The 21,233-nt window shown below is 38.3% G+C and overlaps 2 protein-coding genes across 4 annotated transcripts; both read left to right on the forward strand.

The window, feature by feature from the left end:
• The first annotated feature begins 1,988 nt into the window (after positions 1-1,988).
• LOC126369235 (uncharacterized) lies at positions 1,989-4,656 on the forward strand. Of its 3 annotated transcripts, XM_050013574.1 has the most exons (6): positions 1,989-2,110; positions 2,565-2,991; positions 3,184-3,557; positions 3,653-3,860; positions 3,970-4,136; positions 4,219-4,656. In XM_050013574.1, exons 2-6 carry the CDS (start codon positions 2,655-2,657, stop codon positions 4,441-4,443), a joined length of 1,311 nt encoding a protein of 436 aa, XP_049869531.1. In that variant the 5' UTR covers positions 1,989-2,110; positions 2,565-2,654; the 3' UTR covers positions 4,444-4,656. The 3 variants fall into 3 exon arrangements, with proteins under 3 accessions (XP_049869531.1, XP_049869529.1, XP_049869530.1); XM_050013572.1 differs by having other exon boundaries at positions 2,565-3,557; XM_050013573.1 differs by lacking the exon at positions 1,989-2,110 and having other exon boundaries at positions 2,134-3,557.
• A 12,632-nt stretch (positions 4,657-17,288) lies between these two features.
• On the forward strand, positions 17,289-21,018 carry LOC126369272 (NADH-ubiquinone oxidoreductase subunit 8-like). Its single transcript, XM_050013630.1, has 5 exons — positions 17,289-17,426; positions 17,735-17,961; positions 18,561-18,701; positions 20,101-20,199; positions 20,550-21,018. The coding sequence occupies exons 1-5, from the start codon at positions 17,390-17,392 to the stop codon at positions 20,709-20,711; spliced, it is 666 nt and encodes a 221-aa protein (XP_049869587.1). The 5' UTR covers positions 17,289-17,389; the 3' UTR covers positions 20,712-21,018.
• The last annotated feature ends 215 nt before the right edge of the window (positions 21,019-21,233 follow it).

Below are 21,233 nucleotides of genomic sequence, written 5' to 3' on the forward strand. Positions count from 1 at the left end.
TTTAAGAAATATTTTATGATTTAGTCTAACAATTTAAAAAAAAAACTTAACTTAATTTTTCTTAATTTTTTTTTTTATATTTTGTTATTTTTTCTTGACCATGACTTTTTGGGGGTGGAGGCCTGGAGTCCTAAAACACAGGGTATCCTAGTTTAGGCTCCAGCCTCTACAAATATTGTATTTTTGTATGTAATTATGTATCCATGTGTTTTATAATTTGTAGAGGAAATAAAGATTTTACTTACTTACTTACTTTACTTACTTACTTATCTACGGGAATGGAGGCGGACATCCTAGTAGAAGGGTTTGAGAGGAGTCAAGAGATGCATGGTGTAAAATATTTAATACACTTCTCATCAAAAAAATCGAAACACTTCCGTTTTCATTGTTTCTGTCCGAATTTAACACAAAAAAGAATTCATACGATGAAAAAAAATACATAAATGTATAGCTGGCAGTTTGGCAATTACAGTAATAAGCGAAAATTCTAAATTCAAAATTAGAATTTCATTTGTTTATCTTATAAACGAAATGAATCACTGTTTTGAGACAAATGTGTGTTTAGGGTTGGAGTACATTTAGCGTTTAAAAACTAAAAATTGGCGCCTATCCTTAAACTTTTTGTTTTTTATTTCAATACTGTGACTTTGGGACGTCTGAAAAAAGGTTTTTTTTCTAAAACGTATGGATACTTCGCCCACAGAAGCCGCCCAAGTTGTGGCATTGCTGGATTCTGGCCTTAGTCAGCGTGTTGTGGCTGCAAGACTGCATCTAAGCCTGTCATCTGTTCATAGAGTCTATAAACGTTATCGGGAGACTGGTTTGTTCACGCGCCGTTCAGGATCTGGCAGGAATCGGGTCACTTCTGAGCGAGATGATCGATTTATTGTAACAACTTCTTTAAGAAATCGACGCCTTAACGCTTTTCAACTGCAGCAGCGGCTTCGTGTTGTACGAAGGGTGGCTGTAAGTGACTCTACAATTAGAAGAAGGTTGAAGGATCGTGGACTGGTACCGCATAAACCAGCAAATGGGCCGAAATTAACTGCAGACCATCGAAGAGCGCGCCTTAACTTTGCACGTGAGCACCTAAATTGGTCATACCTACAGTGGAGCAAAGTTCTCTTTTCTGATGAGTGTAAAATTATGCTGTATGGTAACGACGGAAGGAACAAGGTCTACAGAAGAGACGGAGAACGCTATGCACAATGCTGCATTGAAGAAAAGGTCAGCTATGGTGGCGGTTCGTGGACGGTTTGGGGAGGAATCAGCGCCGACGGTAAGACAGAGCTTGCTTTCGTGTCTGGGCCACGTCTGCCTGCACTAAACTGTCATCGGTACGTCGAAGAGTGTCTCGAGCCTCATGTGATGCCCTATGCACATTTTATTGGCAACGGCTTCATATTCATGCACGACAATGCTAGGGCTCACACCGCGGGCGTCGTACGAGATTATCTTAACGAAGTCGATATCTCTATTATGGAATGGCCAGCAAGAAGCCCGGACATGAATCCCATTGAAAATCTGTGGGATGAATTAAAGAGACGAATTCGAGCAAGAGATCCTGCCCCAGAAACACTTAGCCAGCTGCAAGATGCAATCCAAGAGGAATGGGACAATATACCACAGCATGTGATCGTGACTCTCATCCGATCGATGAAGAACCGTATGGAAGCAGTAATTAGAGCTCGGGGAGGGAATACAAGTTATTAAATAAACGTTTTTTAGCTTTTTTTTCATTTACGTGTGTTGTTTTATCCATTTCCTTTATACTCCATACGGAATAAAAATGACTCATTTAACAAAATACGAAACCTATGAAAAATTCATTTAAATTTAGAACATTAACATTAAGATTTTATAAGCTCATATTACTCACTATTAAACGACATTTAACATTTATTCCTAAATGTACACATTTTTCTGATAATCCTGACAAAACGTAAACTTGCAAGGTGTTTCGATTTTTTTGATGAGAAGTGTATTTATAGGAGATGGAGATTCATCTGTGTATGCACAATTAAGAGAAAAGGTTTCATATGGGACCCAAATAAAAAAAATTGAATGTAAAAACCATGTGATTAAGAATTACACTGGAGCATTGTACAAGGTAAAATACCAATGAAAATAAAATACAATCATTCTGCCTTACCAATTTCTCATAAGTTTTTTAATCTTAGTGCACTTAGTTCGAAACACAGTCAATAACCTTCAATCTCAGTAGATCCATTCTCCAGATCCATCATAGATCTAGTGTGAATTTTTTTTCTTAGTATATCTATTTTATGTTAAACTTGATCTAATGATAAATTAATTGACCATGTAAACTTTATATTTACTAAGGTATGCATGTATGCATGCTAGATTGAAATCATCTATCTTACGTGCTTTAGATTTTTTCATACAAATGCTTTTTCCCAATAACTCCCGTTTCCGATATCCTGTTGCAACTAAGCTTTAAGTTTACAAAGGTACCTGCATGCCGTTTAGGCTGTTCGTTAATATGTCAGCTAGTTAGTCAGTCAGTTTCTCCTTTTATATATTTAGATAACCTTTTATTTCAGATTATAGGAAATACAAAGTTACCATTATTTGGCCGGAAGATTCTCAAGCCAAAATTACAAAAACTTACAGCGGTTTCAAGAAAGATAATTATGGAAGCTGATCATAATTCAATGAGAGAGGATCTCAAAAATGGCCCATCTCATGTATTTGGCTGCCACCAAGATTGTAAGGCATATTATTGTCGATTCTGCCAGAACAGTGATGAAAAAGACACAAATTCTTTAGACGACCTTAAAACTAAGGCACCTGCAGTTTGGGCCCACATTTGTGCAGCAAACGAGGCAGTCATGTCAAAATGCCATCGACTATCAAACAACACAACAAATGTTGTTGAAAATTTCATGAGTGTTGTCAGCAAATTTGTCTGCGGGAAAAGATTGAGTCTGTACAAGGGTGGCTCATATCAGCGAAGAGTATATATTGCTGGTAAGAATATGTTATGTAATTATTGCATTTGTTCAATTCATTTTCTATATTATTCACAGTATATATATTTATTTATATACATACATACTTTATCCACACACAATATTTTTTATACTCACATAATATTATACGCCTTCAAGGCACTATGGGATAAAAGACTTAGAAAATTTTTAAGGATATTTTTTATAACAGGTCTCTCGCACTCTCGTGGTCAGAAATGGCACACAAATGCTTGGAAGAAACATATAAGAAGTAGCCCTGGACAAACTTTTAAAAAGTACATTGCCCAGTCGGAAAAGTCCAAGGAAAGGCGCAAAAAATACATTCGCAGGCGACTTTTTGCGCCTAAACCCAAAACTGACCACAATTATGGTCCAAACGCCAAAGATGTAGATGAGTCAGTTTTAGGGAAAGATCTAAAGGAAGCGTGTCTTCTAAAACTGAAAGACTTCGAAACGACAATAGATCAAATAAAATATATTGAAAGTGCAACAATTGGACAACACGATAATGATGTCTACACTACATATAGATGCGACAGGCTTACCGCTAGTCAGTTCGGAATGGTAAATTCAATTATTAGTATAAATACTTTCCCATGTGGAGCAGAGTCAGAGTTAAAAAAAAAACTATGATTTATGTAATTTTAACTTTGTTGCAGATATGCAAGCGAAAATCTACAACACCATGCCATAACCAAGTGGAGAGTGTTTTATATAAAAACAATATCTTGACCAATGACATGGCCTACGGCCAAAACCATGAATCAGTGGCCAGAACCTTGTTCATAGAAAAAATGAACAAAGCCGTACGGCCTGCTGGGTTATATATTGATGAAGAATTTGGTTTTCTTGGAGCTAGCCCAGATGGTATGTGATACTATATGATATTACCTACATATGCCTTCACGTATACATTATTAATGTGTCCATAGTTATCTATATGATAGTATTATTTATATGATTTTATGTATTTCAGGAGTAATAGAAGAAGAAAATTCTATTTTGGAAATAAAATGTTTTCCTTCATTGGCTCGCAACAATCAAGACATTTTTTCTGCGGCCAAAGATCGTAAAAACTTTCCCCTTTTGGTTGATGACACTGGTGCATTACAAATAAATAAAAAACACAACTATTACTATCAGGTATATTGTAATTATTATAGCAGATATAATACTGCTTGTAATAATATAATATTTTTTACAAAAACGGGTGTTCTGATTGCAGATCCAGGGTCAACTGCGGGTTTCAAAAATGATGAAATGTTACTTCATTGGCTATGTTTCTCCAAGTTTTGACATCACAGTGTTGGAAGTACAGCGTGACGAAAATTTCATTAAAAATATGATGCCAAAATTAGTAACATTTTATAAAAATTGTATTTTGCCAGAGGTAGTACTTCGAAGAGTAACAAAAAAACAAAAATGTATTGATATTTCAATTATGTGGTAGCAATTATTTTATTACTACTTTGTGAACAAGCGCGCTGTTTGCTTTGCATTGTATAAAGTAGTGACAATCAGAAAGAGATAAATATTATATCCTAATCTGAATAAACGAAATCTGAATCTTACTTCAAATATCAATAATTTTCGTTAGCCTGTTTGATATTGCCGTTTGTAAATAAATAACATAAAATAACAATATAACTTACTGCAAACTTAACTGGTTTTCTTTTTATATGTACTTACTTATCAGGAAAAACTAGATTTCGCGTGGTTCGCTCGCAGCAAGCTGCTCGCGTGTCTTGTTTTCCCGCCATTTTTTTACCGCGATAGAATTTGACCAAGATTTAAATAGGTCTTGTGAAGAAAGAATCGTTCCAGGTGCGATAGTTGCGCCAGGCCGTAGGGTCTCTCCCTGATGCGGAGCAGTTTTTGAAAACCTTGAAGTATACTCGTACTCTAGATGACGTTCCGATCACACCCCTATACATCAATCTTACCTCTCAGACATTTTCTGGAAAAACAAAATTTTGTATGGCGGCCATCTTGTTTTTCCGCCATTTTGATATTTTACCACCAGAGAATAGATTTGACCAAGATTTAAATAGGTTTTGTGAAAAAACAATCGTTCCAGGTGCGATAGTTTTGTCAGGCCGTAGGGTGTCTCCCTGATGCGGAGCAGGTTTTCAAGATCGAGAAGTATTTCCATACTCAACAATACGTTCCGATTACACCCCCATACACAGTTTTTACTCACGAGACATTTTCTGGAAAAATAAAATTTTGTATGGCGGCCATCTTGTTTTTCCGCCATTTTGATTTTTTTTTCACCGGCGATTGAATTTGACCAAGATTTAAATAGGTATTGTGAAAACTAAAAAGTTCCAGGTGCGATAGTTTCACCAGGCCGTAGGGTGTCTCCCTGATGCGGAGCAGTTTCTGAAGATCAGGAAGTATTTACATACTCAACATGACATTCCGATTACACCCCAATACATTGTTTTTGCCTCCGAGACATTTTCTAGAAAAACAAAATTTTGTATGGCGGCCATTTTGTTTTTCCGCCATTTTGATTTTTTTTTCACCGGCGATTGAATTTGACCAAGATTTAAATAGGTTTTGCGAAAAAAAAATTGATCCAGGTATAATAGTTGCGCCAGACTGTAGGGTGTCTCCCTGATGCGGAGCAGTTTTCCAAGATCTGGAAGTTTTCCCATACTCACCGGGAGATCCCGATCACACCCCCCATACATTATTTTTACCCCCCGACGCTCCTTCTGGGAGAACAACTCTGTCAGTGAGTGAGTGAGTCAGTCAGTACATGGGTTTGTAGCTATATATAATATAACTAGATGTCGCGTGGTTCGCTCGCAGCAAGCTGCTCGCGTGTCTTGTTTTCCCGCCATTTTTTACCGCGATGGAATTTGACCAAGACTTAAATAGGTGTCGTGAAATCAAAAAAGTTCTAGGTGCTATAGTTTTGCCAGGCCGTAGGGTGTCTCCCTGATGCGGAGCAGTTTTCCAAGATGACGTTCCGATCACAGCCCAATACATCATTTTTACCTCGTGAGACATTTTCTGGAAAAACAAAAATTTGTATGGCGGCCATCTTGTTTTTCGGGCATTTTGTTTTTTTTCACTGGCGATAAAATTTGACCAAGACTTTAATAGGCTTCGTGAAAACAAAAAAGTTCCAGGTGCGATAGTTTCGCCAGGCTGTAGGGTGTCTCCCTGATCCGGAGCAGCTTTTGAAGATCGAAAAGTATTTCCATACTCAACATGATGTTTCGATCATATTCCTCATACATCATTTTTACCCCCGAGGCATTTTCGGGAAAAACGAAAATTTCGTATGGCGGCCATCTTGTTTTTCCGCCATTTTGGTTTTTTTTCACCGGGGATTGAATTTGACCAAGATTTAAATAGGTTTCGTGAAAAAAATATTGCTCTAGGTTTTATAGTTTTGCCAGGCCGTAGGGTGTCTCCCTGATGCGGAGCAGTTTTTCAAGATCCAGCAGTATTGAAATACTCAACATGACGATCCGATCACATCCCTATACATCATTTTTACCCTCGAGGCATTTTCAGGAAAAACGAAAATTTTGTATGGCGGCCATCTTGTTTTTTCGCCATTATGGTTTTTTTTTCACCAGGGATTGGATTTGACCAAGATTTAAATATGTTTCGCGAAAGAAAAATTGCTCCAGGTTTTATAGTTTTGCCAGGCCGTAGGGTGTCTCCCTGATGCGGAGCAGTTTTTCAAGATCGAGCAGTATTGAAATACTCAACATGACGATCCGATCACATCCCTATACATCATTTTTACCCTCGAGGCATTTTCAGGAAAAACGAAAATTTTGTATGGCGGCCATCTTGTTTTTCCGCCATTTTGGTTTTTTTTCACCAGGGATTAGATTTGACCAAGATTTAAATATGTTTCGCGAAAGAAAAATTGCTCCAGGTTTTATAGTTTTGCCAGGCCGTAGGGTGTCTCCCTGATGCGGAGCATATTTTCAAGATCGAGCAGTATTTCCATACTCTTCGGGAGGTCCAGATCACACCCCCATACACAGTTTTTACCCCCGAGACATTTTCTAAAAAAACTAAATTTTGTATGGCGGCCATCTTGTTTTTCCGCCATTTTGTTTTTTTTTCACCGGCGATAGGATTTGACCAAGAAATAAATAGGTTTCGTGAAAAAATAATCGTTCCAGGTGCGATAGTTTTGCCAGGCCGTAGGGTGTCTCCCTGATGCGGAGCAGTTTTCCAAGATTTGAGATTTTTCCCATACTCACCGGGAGGTCTTGATCACACCCCCCATACATCATTTTGACCCCCCGACGCTCCTTCTGGGAGAACAATTATGTCAGTGAGTGAGTCAGTCAGTCAGTGGGTTTGTAGCTATATATAATATAACTAGATGTCGCGTGGTTCGCTCGCAGCAAGCTGCTCGCGTGTCTTGTTTTCCCGCCATTTTTTTACCGCGATAGAATTTGACCAAGACTTGAATAAGTCTCGTGAAATCAAAAAAGTTCTAGGTGCTATAGTTTTGCCGAGCCGTAGGGTGTCTCCCTGATGCGGAGCAGTTTTTCAAGATGACATTCCGATCACACCCCTATACATCAATTTTACCTTTGAGACATTTTCTGGAAAAACAAAATTTTGTATGGCGGCCATCTTGTTTTTCGGCCATTTTGTTTTTTTTCACTGGCGATAAAATTTGACCAAGACTTTAATAGGCTTCGTGAAAACAAAAAAGTTCCAGGTGCGATAGTTTCGCCAGGCTGAAGGGTGTCTCCCTGATGCGGAGCAGCTTTCGAAGATCGAAAAGTATTTCCATACTCAACGTGATGTTTCGATCATATTCCTCATACATCATTTTTACCCCCGAGGCATTTTCGGGAAAAACGAAAATTTCGTATGGCGGCCATCTTGTTTTTCCGCCATTTTGGTTTTTTTTCACCGGGGATTGAATTTGACCAAGATTTAAATAGGTTTCGTGAAAAAAATATTGCTCTAGGTTTTATAGTTTTGCCAGGCCGTAGGGTGTCTCCCTGATGCGGAGCAGTTTTTCAAGATCGAGCAGTACTGAAATACTCAACATGACGATCCGATCACATCCCTATACATCATTTTTACCCTCGAGGCATTTTCAGGAAAAACGAAAATTTTGTATGGCGGCCATCTTGTTTTTCCGCCATTTTGGTTTTTTTTCACCAGGGATTGGATTTGACCAAGATTTAAATATGTTTCGCGAAAGAAAAATTGCTCCAGGTTTTATAGTTTTGCCAGGCCGTAGGGTGTCTCCCTGATGCGGAGCAGATTTTGAAGATAGAGAAGTGTTTTCATACTCCACAAGACGTTCCGATTACATCTCCATACACAGTTTTTACTCCCGATGCATTTTCTGAAAAAACAAAATTTTGTATGGCGGCCATCTTGAATTTCCGCCATTTTGATTTTTTTTCACCCACAATAGAATTTGACCAAGATTTAAATAGGTTTTGCGAAAAAAAATTTGATCCAGCTATAATAGTTGCGCCAGACCGTAGGGTGTCTCCCTGATGCGGAGCAGTTTTCCAAGATCTGGAAGTTTTCCCATACTCACCGGGAGGTCCCGATCACACCCCCCATACATCATTTTCACCCCCCGACACTCCTTCTGGGAGAACAACTATGTCAGTCAGTCAGTCAGTCAGTGGGTTTGTAGCTATATATAATATAATAACTAGATTTCGCGTGGTTCGCTCGCAGCAAGCTGCTCGCGTGTCCTGTATTAGTTCGAAGCTTTGTATGGCGGCCATCTTGTTTTTTGCCGGCGATTGAATTTGCCCAAGACTCGAATATGTCTCGTGAAATCCAAAAAGTTCTAGGAGCTATGGTTTTGCCAGGCCGTAGGGTGACCCCTGACGCGGAGCAGTTTTCCAAGATGACGTTCCGATCACACCCCAATACATCATTTTTACCTCTGAGACATTTTCTGAAAAAAAAAATCAAAAATTTGTATGGCGGCCATCTTGTTTTTCCGCCATTTTGTTTTTTTTTCACCGGCGATAAAATTTGACCAAGACTTTAATTGGCTTCGTGAAAACAAAAAAGTTCCAGGTGCGATAGTTTCGCCAGGCTGTAGGGTGTCTCCCTGATGCGGAGCAGCTTTCGAAGATCGAAAAGTATTTCCATACTCAACATGATGTTTCGATCACATTCCTCATGCATCATTTTTACCCCCGAGGCATTTTCGGGAAAAACGAAAATTTTGTATGGCGGCCATCTTGTTTTTCCGCCATTTTGTTTTTTTTCAGCGGGGATTGGATTTGACCAAGATTTAAATATGTTTCGCGAAAGAAAAATTGCTCCAGGTTTTATAGTTTTGCCAGGCCGTAGGGTGTCTCCCTGATGCGGAGCAGTTTTCCAAGATGACGTTCCGATCACACCCCTATATATAATTTTTACACCCGAGACATTTTCTGGAAAAACAAAAATTTATATGGCGGCCATCTTGTTTTTCGGCCATTTTGTTTTTTTTTTCACCGGCGATAAAATTTGACCAAGATTTAAATAGGTTTCGTGAAATCAAAAATGTTCCAGGTGCGATAGTTTTGCCAGGCCGTAGGGTGTCTCCCTGATGCGGAGCAGCTATCGAAAACCCAGATGTCTTTTCATACTTGACATGACGTTTCGATCACATTCCTATACATAATTTTTACCCCCGAGGCATTTTCAGGAAAAACGAAAAATTTGTATGGCGGCCATCTTGATTTTCCGCCATTTTGATTTTTTTTCACCGGCGATTAAATTTGACCAAGATTTAAATATATTAACCGAAAAAAAAATTGATTCAGATTTTATAGTTTTGCCAGGCCGTAGGGTGTCTCCCTGATGCGGAGCAGTTATCGAAAACCAAGAAGTATTTTCAAACTTAACATGACGTTCCGATCACATTCCTATACATAATTTTTACCCCCGAGGCATTTTCAGAAAAAACGAAAAATTTGTATGGCGGCCATCTTGAATTTCCGCCATTTTGATTTTTTTTCAACTACGATAGAATTTGACCAAGAATTAAATAGGTTTTGTGAAAAAACAATCGTTCCAGGTGCGATAGTTTTGCCAGGCCGTAGGGTGTCTCCCTGATGCGGAGCAGCTTTCGAAGATCTAGAAGTATTTCCAAACTCACCAGGACGTTCCGATTACAACCCGATACATTGTTTTTACCCCCGAGACATTTTCTGGAAAAATATTTTTTTGTATGGCGGCCATCTTGTTTTTCCGCCATTTTGATTTTTTTTCACCGACAATAGAATTTGACCAAGATTTAAATAGGTTCTGTGAAAAAAGAATCGATCCAGGTGCGATAGTTTTGCCAGGCCGTAGGGTGTCTCCCTGATGCGGAGCAGTTTTCCAGGATCTGGAAGTTTTCCCATACTCAACGGGAGGTCCCGATCACTTTTCTCATACATTATTTTTACCCCCCGACGCTCTTTCTGGGAGAACAATTATGTCAGTGAGTCAGTCAGTACATGGGTTTGTAGCTATATATAATATAATAACTAGATGTCGCGTGGTTCGCTCGCAGCAAGCTGCTCGCGTGTCTTGTTTTCCCGCCATTTTTTTACCGCGATAGAATTTGACCAAGACTTAAATAGGTATCGTGAAATCAAAAATGTTCTAGATGCTATAGTTTTGCCAGGCCGTAGGATGACCCCTGATGCGGAGCAGTTTTCCAAGATGACGTTCCGATCACACCCCAATACATCATTTTTACCTCGTGAGACATTTTCTGGAAAAACAAAAATTTGTATGGCGGCCATCTTGTTTTTCGGCCATTTTGTTTTTTTTTCACTGGCGATAAAATTTGACCGAGACTTTAATAGGCTTCGTGAAAACAAAAAAGTTCCAGGTGCGATAGTTTCGCCAGGCTGTAGGGTGTCTCCCTAATGCGGAGCAGCTTTCGAAGATCGAAAAGTATTTCCATACTCAACATGATATTTCGATCACACCCCAATACATCATTTTTACCTCTGAGACATTTTCTGGAAAAACAAAAATTTGTATGGCGGCCATCTTGTTTTTCGGCCATTTTGTTTTTTTTTCTCCGGCGATAAAATTTGACCAAGATTTAAAAAGGCCTCGTGAAAAAAGAATCGTTCCAGGTGCGATAGTTTCGCCAGACCGTAGGGTGTCTCCCTGATGCGGAGCAGATTTCAAAGATCGAGAAGTACTTCCATACTCAACATGACATTCCGATTACAACCCCATACACAATTTTTACCCCCGAGGCATTTTCAGGAAAAACGAAAATTTTGTATGGCGGCCATCTTGATTTTCCGCCATTTTGATTTTTTTTCACCGGCAACTAAATTTGACCAAGATTTAAATAGGTTTCGTGAAAACAAAAAAGGTTCAGATGCGATAGTTTTGCCAGGCCGTAGGGTGTCTCCCTGATGCGGAGCAGATTTCAAAGATCGAGAAGTACTTCCATACTCAACATGACATTCCGATTACACCTCCATACATTGTTTTTACCTCTAAGACATTTTTCTGAAAAAACAAAATTTTGTATGGCGGCCATCTTTTTTTTCCGCCATTTTGGTTTTTTTTCACCGGCGATTGGATTTGACTAAGATTTAAATACGTTGTGCGAAAAAGTCATTGTTCCAGGTGCGATAGTTTCGCCAGGCCGTAGGGTGTCTCCCTGATGCGGAGCAGTTTTTCAAGATTGAGAAGTATTTTTATACTCAACAAGACGTTCCGATTACAACCCCATACACAGTTTTTACCTCCGAGACATTTTCTGAAAAAACAAAATTTTGTATGGCGGCCATCTTGTTTTTCCGCCATTTTGATTTTTTTTCACCCACAATAGAATTTGATTAAGATTTAAATAGGTTTTGCGAAAAAAGAATCGTTCCAGGTGCGATAGTTGCGCCAGGCCGTAAGGTCTCTCCCTGATGCGGAGCAGTTTTCCAAGATCTGGAAGTTTTCCCATACTCACCGGGAGGTTTTGATCACATCTCCCATACATCATTTTCACCCCCCGACGCTCCTTCTGGGAGAACAATTATGTCAGTGAGTGAGTGAGTGAGTCAGTCAGTCAGTGGGTTTGTAGCTATATATAGTATAATAACTAGATGTCGCGTGGTTCGCTCGCAGCAAGCTGCTCGCGTGTCTTGTTTTCCCGCCATTTTTTTACCGCGATAGAATTTGACCAAGACTTGAACTGGTCTCGTGAAATCAAAAAAGTTCTAGGTGCTATGGTTTTGCCAGGCCGTAGGGTGACCCCTGATGCGGAGCAGTTTTCCAAGATGACGTTCCGATCACACCCCAATACATAATTTTTACCTCTGAGACATTTTCTGGAAAAACGAAAATTTGTATGGCGGCCATCTTGTTTTTCGGCCATTTTGTTTTTTTTTTCACTGGCAATATAATTTGACCAAGACTTTAATAGGCTTCGTGAAAACAAAAAAGTTCCAGGTGCGATAGTTTCGCCAGGCTGTAGGGTGTCTCCCTGATGCGGAGCAGTTTTCCAAGATGACGTTCCGATAACACCCCTATACATCGTTTTTACACCCGAGACATTTTCTGTAAAAACAAAAATTTGTATGGCGGCCATCTTGTTTTTCGGCCATTTTGATTTTTTTTCACCGGGGATTGAATTTGACCAAGATTTAAATAGGTTTCGTGAAAAAAATATTGCTCTAGGTTTTATAGTTTTGCCAGGCCGTAGGGTGTCTCCCTGATGCGGAGCAGTTTTTCAAGATCGAGCAGTACTGAAATACTCAACATGACGATCCGATCACATCCCTATACATCATTTTTACCCTCGAGGCATTTTCAGGAAAAACGAAAATTTTGTATGGCGGCCATCTTGTTTTTCCGCCATTTTGGTTTTTTTTCACCAGGGATTGGATTTGACCAAGATTTAAATATGTTTCGCGAAAGAAACATTGCTCCAGGTTTTATAGTTTTGCCAGGCCGTAGGGTGTCTCCCTGATGCGGAGCAGATTTTGAAGATATAGAAGTGTTTTCATACTCCACAAGACGTTCCGATTACATCTCCATACACAGTTTTAACTCCCGATGCATTTTCTGAAAAAACAAAATTTTGTATGGCGGCCATCTTGTTTTTCCGCCATTTTGATTTTTTTTCACCGGCCATAGGATTTGACTAAGAATTAAATAGGTTTTGTGAAAAAAGAATCGATCCAGGTGCGATAGTCTTGCCAGGCCGTAGGGTGTCTCCCTGATGCGGAGCAGTTTTCCAAGATCTGGAAGTTTTCCCATACTCATCGGAAGATCTTGATCACACCCCTCATACACCATTTTTACCCCCCGACACTCCTTCTGGGAGAACAACTCTGTCAGTGAGTGAGTCAGTCAGTCAATACATGGGTTTGTAGCTATATATAATATAATAATAACTAGATTTCGCGTGGTTCGCTCGCAGCAAGCTGCTCGCGTGTCCTGTATTAGTTCGAAGCTATGTATGGCGGCCATCTTGTTTTTCCGCCATTGTTTTACCGCGATAGAATTTGACCGAGACTTAAATAGGTCTTGTGAAACCAAAAAAGGTCTAGGTGCTATAGTTTCGCCAGGCCGTAGGGTGTCTCCCTGATGCGGAGCAGTTTTTGAAGGTCGGGAAGTATTTCCATACTCAACATGACATTTTGATCACATCCCTCTTACATCATATTCACCCCCGAGGCATTTTCGAGAAAAACGAAAATTTTGTATGGCGGCCATCTTGTTTTTCCGCCATTTTGATTTTTTATCACCAGCGTTTGAATTTGACCAAGAATTAAGTAGGTTTAGTGGAAAAAAAAATGTTCTATGTTTGATAGTTTAGCCAGGCCGTAGGGTGTCTCCCTGATGCGGAGCAGCTATCGAAAACCCAGACGTATTTTCATACTCGACACGACGTTCCGATCACATTCCTATACGTCATTTTTACCCCCGAGGCATTTTCAGGAAAAACGAAAAATTTGTATGGCGGCCATCTTGATTTTCCGCCATTTTGATTTTTTTTCACTCATGATAGAATTTGACCAAGATTTAAATATGTTTCGCGAAAGAAAAATTGCTCCAGGTTTTATAGTTTTGCCAGGCCGTAGGGTGTCTCCCTGATGCGGAGCAGGTTTTCAAGATCGAGAAGTATTTCCATACTCAACAATACGTTCCGATTACACCCCCATACACAGTTTTTACCCACGAGACATTTTCCGGAAAAATAAAATTTTGTATAGCGGCCATCTTGTTTTTCCGCCATTTTGTTTTTTTTTTCAACGACAATACAATTTGACCAAGAATTAAATAGGTTTTGTGAAAAAAGAATCGTTCCAGGTGCGATAGTTTTGCCAGGCCGTGGGGTGTCCCCCTGATGCGGAGCAGTTTTCCAAGATCTGGAAGTTTTCCCATACTCATCGGAAGATTTTGATCACATCCCCTATACACCATTTTTACCCCCCGACACTCCTTCTGGGAGAACAACTCTGTCAGTGAGTGAGTCAGTCAGTCAATACATGGGTTTGTAGCTATATATAATATAATAATAACTAGATGTCGCGTGGTTCGCTCGCAGCAAGCTGCTCGCGTGTCCTGTATTAGTTCGAAGCTTTGTGTGGCGGCCATCTTGTTTTCGTGAAATCAAAAAAGTTCTAGGTGCTATGGTTTTGCCAGGCCGTAGGGTGTCTCCCTGATGCGGAGCAGTTTTCCAAGATGACGTTCCCATAACACCCCTATACATCGTTTTTACACCCGAGACATTTTCTGTAAAAACAAAAATTTGTATGGCGGCCATCTTGTTTTTCGGCCATTTTGATTTTTTTTTACCGGCGATAAAATTTGACCAAGATTTTATTAGGTTTGGTGAAAAAAGAATCGTTCCAGGTGCGATAGTTTTCCCAGGCCGTAGGGTGCCGCCCTGATGAGGAGCAGTTTTTGAAGGTCGGGAAGTATTTCCATACTCAATATGACATTTTGATCTCATCCCTCTTACATCACATTCACCCCGAGGCATTTTCGAGAAAAACGAAAATTTTGTATGGCGGCCATCTTGTTTTTCCGCCATTTTGATTTTTTTTCACTGCCAATTGAATTTGACCAAGGTTTAAATATGTCTTGTGAAAACCAAAAAGTTCTAGGTGCTATAGTTTTGCCAGGCCGTAGGGTGTCTCCCTGATGCGGAGCAGTTTTCGAAGATCTAGCAGTATTTCCATACTCAACAAGACGTTCCGATTACACCTCCGTACACAGTTTTTACCCCCAAGACATTTTCTTGAAAAACAAAAATTTGTATGGCGGCCATCTTGTTTATCCGCCATTTTGATTTTTTTTCACCCACGATAGAATTTGACCAAGATTTTAATAGGTTTCGTGAAAAAGAATCGTTCCAGGTGCGATAGTTTTGCCAGACGGTAGGGTGTCTCCCTGATGCGGAGCAGTTTTCCAAGATCTGGAAGTTTTCCCATACTCATCGGAACATCTTGATCACATCTCCCATACATCATTTTTACCCCCCGGCGCTCCTTCTGGGAGAACAACCCTGTCAGTGAGTCAGTCAGTCAGTCAGTCAGTCAGTCAGTCAGTCAGTACATGGGTTTGTAGCTTTATATAATATAATAAATAATAATATGAAATAAAATCAAATATTTTAACAGCAATTTGTAGCAAAAACTAAGCAGGATAAATGGGAAAAAAATGTTACAATAAAAAAAAAGTAATAATAAAGCGAGGTTGGAACCCTAGTATCCAGCCAGACCCATCTCATATAGAATCCTGTTATTCATCCAACTAGACTATTCCGTTGACGTTTAAACTGGCGAAATTAGTAATTGGTTTCGTAAACAAACATAACTATCAATGTGTGTGTGAGATGTTCGGCTTTTGGTGGTAACTTTTATTTATTCAAATAAAAGTATTACGTGAACTGCAACTCAATTGAAATTTAGTTAAATCATGACAAATATTACGCTATTACCGGCAAACGTATAACTTTGAAACAATATTGTGTATAAAATCCAAAAATAAATAATTATGTCAAATTAAGGCACCAACGCCATCTATTGACGCTTGAGCGCCTAGCTAACCGTATCGAACCACCTTAATGCGGGACTTTCCTGGTCACGTTCGCCAAAAAAATATAGATGACGCTGTCCAACACCTACTTTAAAATTAATTATTTTCCTATTGCTCGAGTATATAATTAGTGTATACTATACATTATATATATATATATTAACCTTACTTATGTCAGCATACGTAGTACCAATAGTTCGCTTATCACTTTTCTAGTATGGCGAGGAACTATTTCTGTTTTACATAGTTTAAATTATTAATTCCTTTTGAGCGAATTTATGGAATATATTGAGAGGACTTTCCAAGCTACATTTCCCAAAAATAAAATAGATGGCGCTGTCGAAATTCGACGTGATAATTACCTATTTTAACATTACTCGGGGACTTACTTATTGAAATATACAAACGCGACGTACGACGCCCACTGTTAGGCATAGGCTTCCCCCAAGGATCTCCACGACGATCGATCCTGCGCTGCCCGCATCCAGCGGCTTCCCGGAACCTTCATAAATATACAATATAATATCCAAATATCAATATTTGGCTCACATTATGTATAGAAGTATGTTTTTTTTCTTAGGTTTTGGCTTCGCGCGGCTTGCGCATTTGCCACAAACAAAATTAGGAAAACGGATTAGTAGGAAAAACAAGGAACGGAATTTGGAAAAGTATCAGAAAGGTAATGTATAAAATAAATATGCCGGGAATTCTATATAAATAATTAAAATAAAATAATTGACATATTTACAGTTTAAGGTCATTATTATTAATAACACATATAGATAAATATTTGTATATATCTGAATTCATACTGTGCAACAGAACAGGGATGGAAGTAGGAAGAGGAACTTTTATGGAATGGAGAAATGTATAAAGGAGAATGGTCAAGGAGAGGACACGAAAGAAATAGATGATTAATATCACCTACACCTGTACCGCACAGAAGTATGTTGATACCTATATTACTTCTCTTTATTTTGATCATTATAATAATAGGTGGAAGATAAATAAATAAAAAATATATATAATTGTGCCTGGGTGTAATAAATAGGGTCATCAATAATATTAAAGATAATAGATGCATATGTCTGCTATTCATGCAATTAGAAGGTTAAACGAAGGAAAATCTTTACAGCGCCATCTATATTGTTTTTTAGGAACGTAACCTGAAAAGACCCTCATTATATTCACTTTGTATAAAACTCCTGATATAATCTGTATTTTACCTCTCTTCTCTATGATTACTGCATTCGGATACACGTACATAAACTATTACAAGGTCAATACATCAAGTATCCCAAGTTGTAAAAAAAACATGATTTTGACATTTTGAATCAATAAACTAGAACGAAAATATTTTGTAGAATTTCTAAAAAATGTCTTTAGCTAAAATATTTTCGGTGTCCGCTCGAGGTAAAGTGATTATAATGCTGTTTTGTGGAGTTCATTTTGCATACGGTTGAATTCAACATCAACTAAGTTACGCAACTTGTTTATAACCTATTCTGCGTATATAACAGCTGACTTTTCTAAAATATTCTATAAATAAATTAAATATGCGTAGCTTCTGTAAGGAAATACATTACAAATGATGACTACAATATCTTATATGTTTATTTATGTGTAAAATCTTTCATCCTTTATCATAAGTTTATTATGTATCATTCACTTCTGTACTAACTTTAATACAGAATTTTAAGAGACTAAACTAATCTTTTTAGTGCGAGCATCGAGCGCCGGTGGTATTGTGGTCCGCCATGCCCAGTACAGTACCCCAGCGGAGGGTAAAACAGAGAAGGTGTATCCTCCAAACGTCCCGGGCTACAAATATGTGAATGCTGAGGATCCAAACATGACGATGAAGGAAATGACGAACAGGGCCGCACAGACACTGTTCTGGACAGAATTGGCGAGAGGCTTCGCTGTTACTTTAGCCCACATTTTCAAGGTAGACTGTTTTATTATGATTGATGTATAATTTGTTGCCAGGCCTAATAATGTTTTACTACTAGGATTACAAGGGAAAAACTTATTTTCTTTTGTCTTTCAGTGTTTGACAATGTAACAGCTCATAATATTTAAGTTTTAAATAACATGGCTCCATGGCAGCACAAGCTGAGCCATTAGCTTTTGCCCGTATTCGCAATATTCATAATTACTTAGTTTATATAGCAAATGTAAATTGTTACTGGCAATAAATATATTTTATTCTTATTCTTATTAACAACCAATTAATTACGGTTTGATTGAAATTTAAATAGGTTGTTTTCTACTTTTGATTATTTTACTTATACATAAAAAAATATTCACATTAACTTACAGGTACATAAATAAAAGTGAAGTTTCCTTTTGTAACTTATTTATTTTGTTATCATAATGTAAATTAGAATAAATCATTGAATGCATGGCTCTTCTAATCTTATTATTCCCTGCTGGGCAGGCAGACTCAAATAATGGATTTGTGGAAACCTCGAGGAGCGGTTCTCGCGATTTTTTACAGTCTCTGTAGCTTCAACCTCAACTAAATAGTTGTGTTAACCATTTCAGGAGCCTGCAACAATTAATTACCCGTTCGAGAAGGGACCCCTGTCTCCTAGGTTCCGTGGAGAGCATGCTTTGCGTCGGTACCCCTCTGGAGAGGAGCGTTGCATTGCTTGCAAGCTCTGTGAGGCTATCTGTCCTGCACAGGTAAATTGATTTATGTATTGTTTGTTTTAAATATCACTTTTTTAATAACTTACCTGAAATTATGTTACAATGCTTACCAAAGACCCATAAAGCATGCTAAGTGCATTCTTTTTTTTACCCAACTGCGGCGAAGGATAAAGAAGGGTAATGTGTATGACTTATGTAATATATGTGTGTATGCACATCTATTTCCGCCTAACTTCTAAACCACTTGCCAGAAGATAAGAAATGAGGTGTCACTATAAGCATCTTAATAGTCCGATGGTTATAGGCTATGTGATGTGTCACCTTATAATCTATGTGGCGCCTTCTAGAGGATATAAACCGGGATGGAAAAAAATATTTCCTGATTCCTGGAGATACCTAATTTTATTTTAAGTTTTACCCGTCATTTTCTTATCCGCCGAAAAGGAAAGGGACGGATGATTGTCAACAAGTTAATTTTAAACAAATGAATAACCCGCGCGAATAAAATAGGCATCTCGCTGATATGTAATCCATTTGACGTGCTGTCTACTTAACTCTGTCGGATTATTGGCTGATGTAAAATTTTAGATGGTTGTTTTAGAAATCTGCTTAAAATTGACGTGTATTCCATAAATTTTATACCTGTAGATTACCCGTCCTTTTCTTTTTCAGCAGATAAGAAAATGATAGGTATAGCTTAAAATAAAATTAAATGGCGTCTGCAGGAATTAGCACCACTATCTCAATAAATAAGACCCCAAAATAATATAAATAAAACTAAAAACCGACTACGGAAAAATCACGCTCAAGTGTGAAACAAGAAAATATTCTCTATTCTCTGAAATTCTTCCGAATAGTGATGTTTGGAAGATATCCATGGTCGAATGCCAGTCGGCATGCGACCACGGCTATCTGCTTTTGGTGCAGCAATCTCTTAAAGTCAATTCATTGCCAGCTCAATATCTGTGTTTTAATTTTAAACCAGCAGGAACCTATCTGGTGAACCAGTGACCTTGTGGACCTATGAATTGCTGGCTATATCAACCTCCTATACCTCCCACTAATATCTTTGTCATGCCATGCATAATAACTAACACAATGTTTTAACATCTATTACATAATATAAACCTATAGGTACCTATATGTCCCACTGGACTTATGTAATAGGTAGCAGTGGCTGCGTACGGTCACAAGCATTAATAAGTATACACTTTGGTACCATGTCACATTAACTTTTTTGACAAATTGCACTGTAAGTCTCACTAAATGTCAAATATGTTAGTGCGACAGAGTCCTAAAGTGGGTACATTATATTGCTCATGACTGTACAGGCCTCTCTATTAACCAGAGGGGGTGTGGAGCATATTGCACCAAGCTGCTCTACTGTTGGTGATATCTATTATAATTATAATAAATAATTTCTGATTTTCAGGCTATTACTATTGAGGCTGAGGAGCGTAAAGACGGCTCGCGACGGACCACGCGATATGACATTGACATGACCAAGTGCATCTACTGTGGGTTCTGTCAGGTAAGCATCATCTTCGGTTGAGAAGAATCTTTTTTCAAAATTCATACATAAACTTAAGGGCATAATTTATAACAATAATTTTTAAGCTAATCGGAAATACGGTTATGTTATATTGATTACATTGAAATCCATTCTTCGTGGTGTTGTGAGGGGAATTTTGCGCCAAAATGCGACTCCTGCGGCCCATCTAGGTGGGCGTTCACCTTAATTATTTTTTTAATTTAATGGTAACACTTTTAAAAGGCATAAAGGCACACAAGACCGCCATTTTGGGTAAATTTACGTGCCCGTACCTACACTTAGTAATACAAAGAAGTTTATTGCCAACTTACAAAATACTATCATTGCAGGAAGCGTGCCCCGTCGACGCAATCGTCGAAGGCCCCAACTTCGAGTTCTCGACAGAAACTCACGAGGAGCTCCTATACAACAAGGAGAAGTTACTATCCAACGGCGACAAATGGGAGAGTGAGATCGCTTCAAATATCAAAGCTGATCATCTCTATCGCTGAATCAATTACATAGTGCAAATAAAATTCTGAATGTTGTTTTACGATGAAGTTCCAACTCTATGCTGCGGTAGATATTAGCAATTTTGATCTGGCAACACTACATCTCAAGTCTGCATTTTTACTAGTGTTACTGCTTGTAAAAGTTTTCTTTGTAAATAAAATAAATCATATTTAAGGATACTGTTCTTCTATATTCTTGTAGGCGTAAAATCGGGAATCGGTCTACAATCGTAAAACAGTCTTCAGAAGTAGAAATAATAAATTATTGTTTTGTGATAAATAAATAATTATCATCTCAGTTTACAAATGTTTATTTACTTATTACAATAAATCACAACAGTTACTTAATAGTCATATAAAATAAAAAAAAACATTTCATTATAGTACTCACTGTTAAAATTCATAATTATAACTTCAGTCAAGACAATTCTGCGTAACGTTTTAATATAAGTCGCCTTATAGTGAAAACCTCTTAAGCCTCGTATCCACTAGGCAACACATAACGCTCAACATCTACGGCAA

This window comes from Pectinophora gossypiella, chromosome 8 (assembly GCF_024362695.1).
Source record: "Pectinophora gossypiella chromosome 8, ilPecGoss1.1, whole genome shotgun sequence".
In the NCBI taxonomy this organism is placed as follows: Eukaryota; Metazoa; Arthropoda; class Insecta; order Lepidoptera; family Gelechiidae; genus Pectinophora; species Pectinophora gossypiella.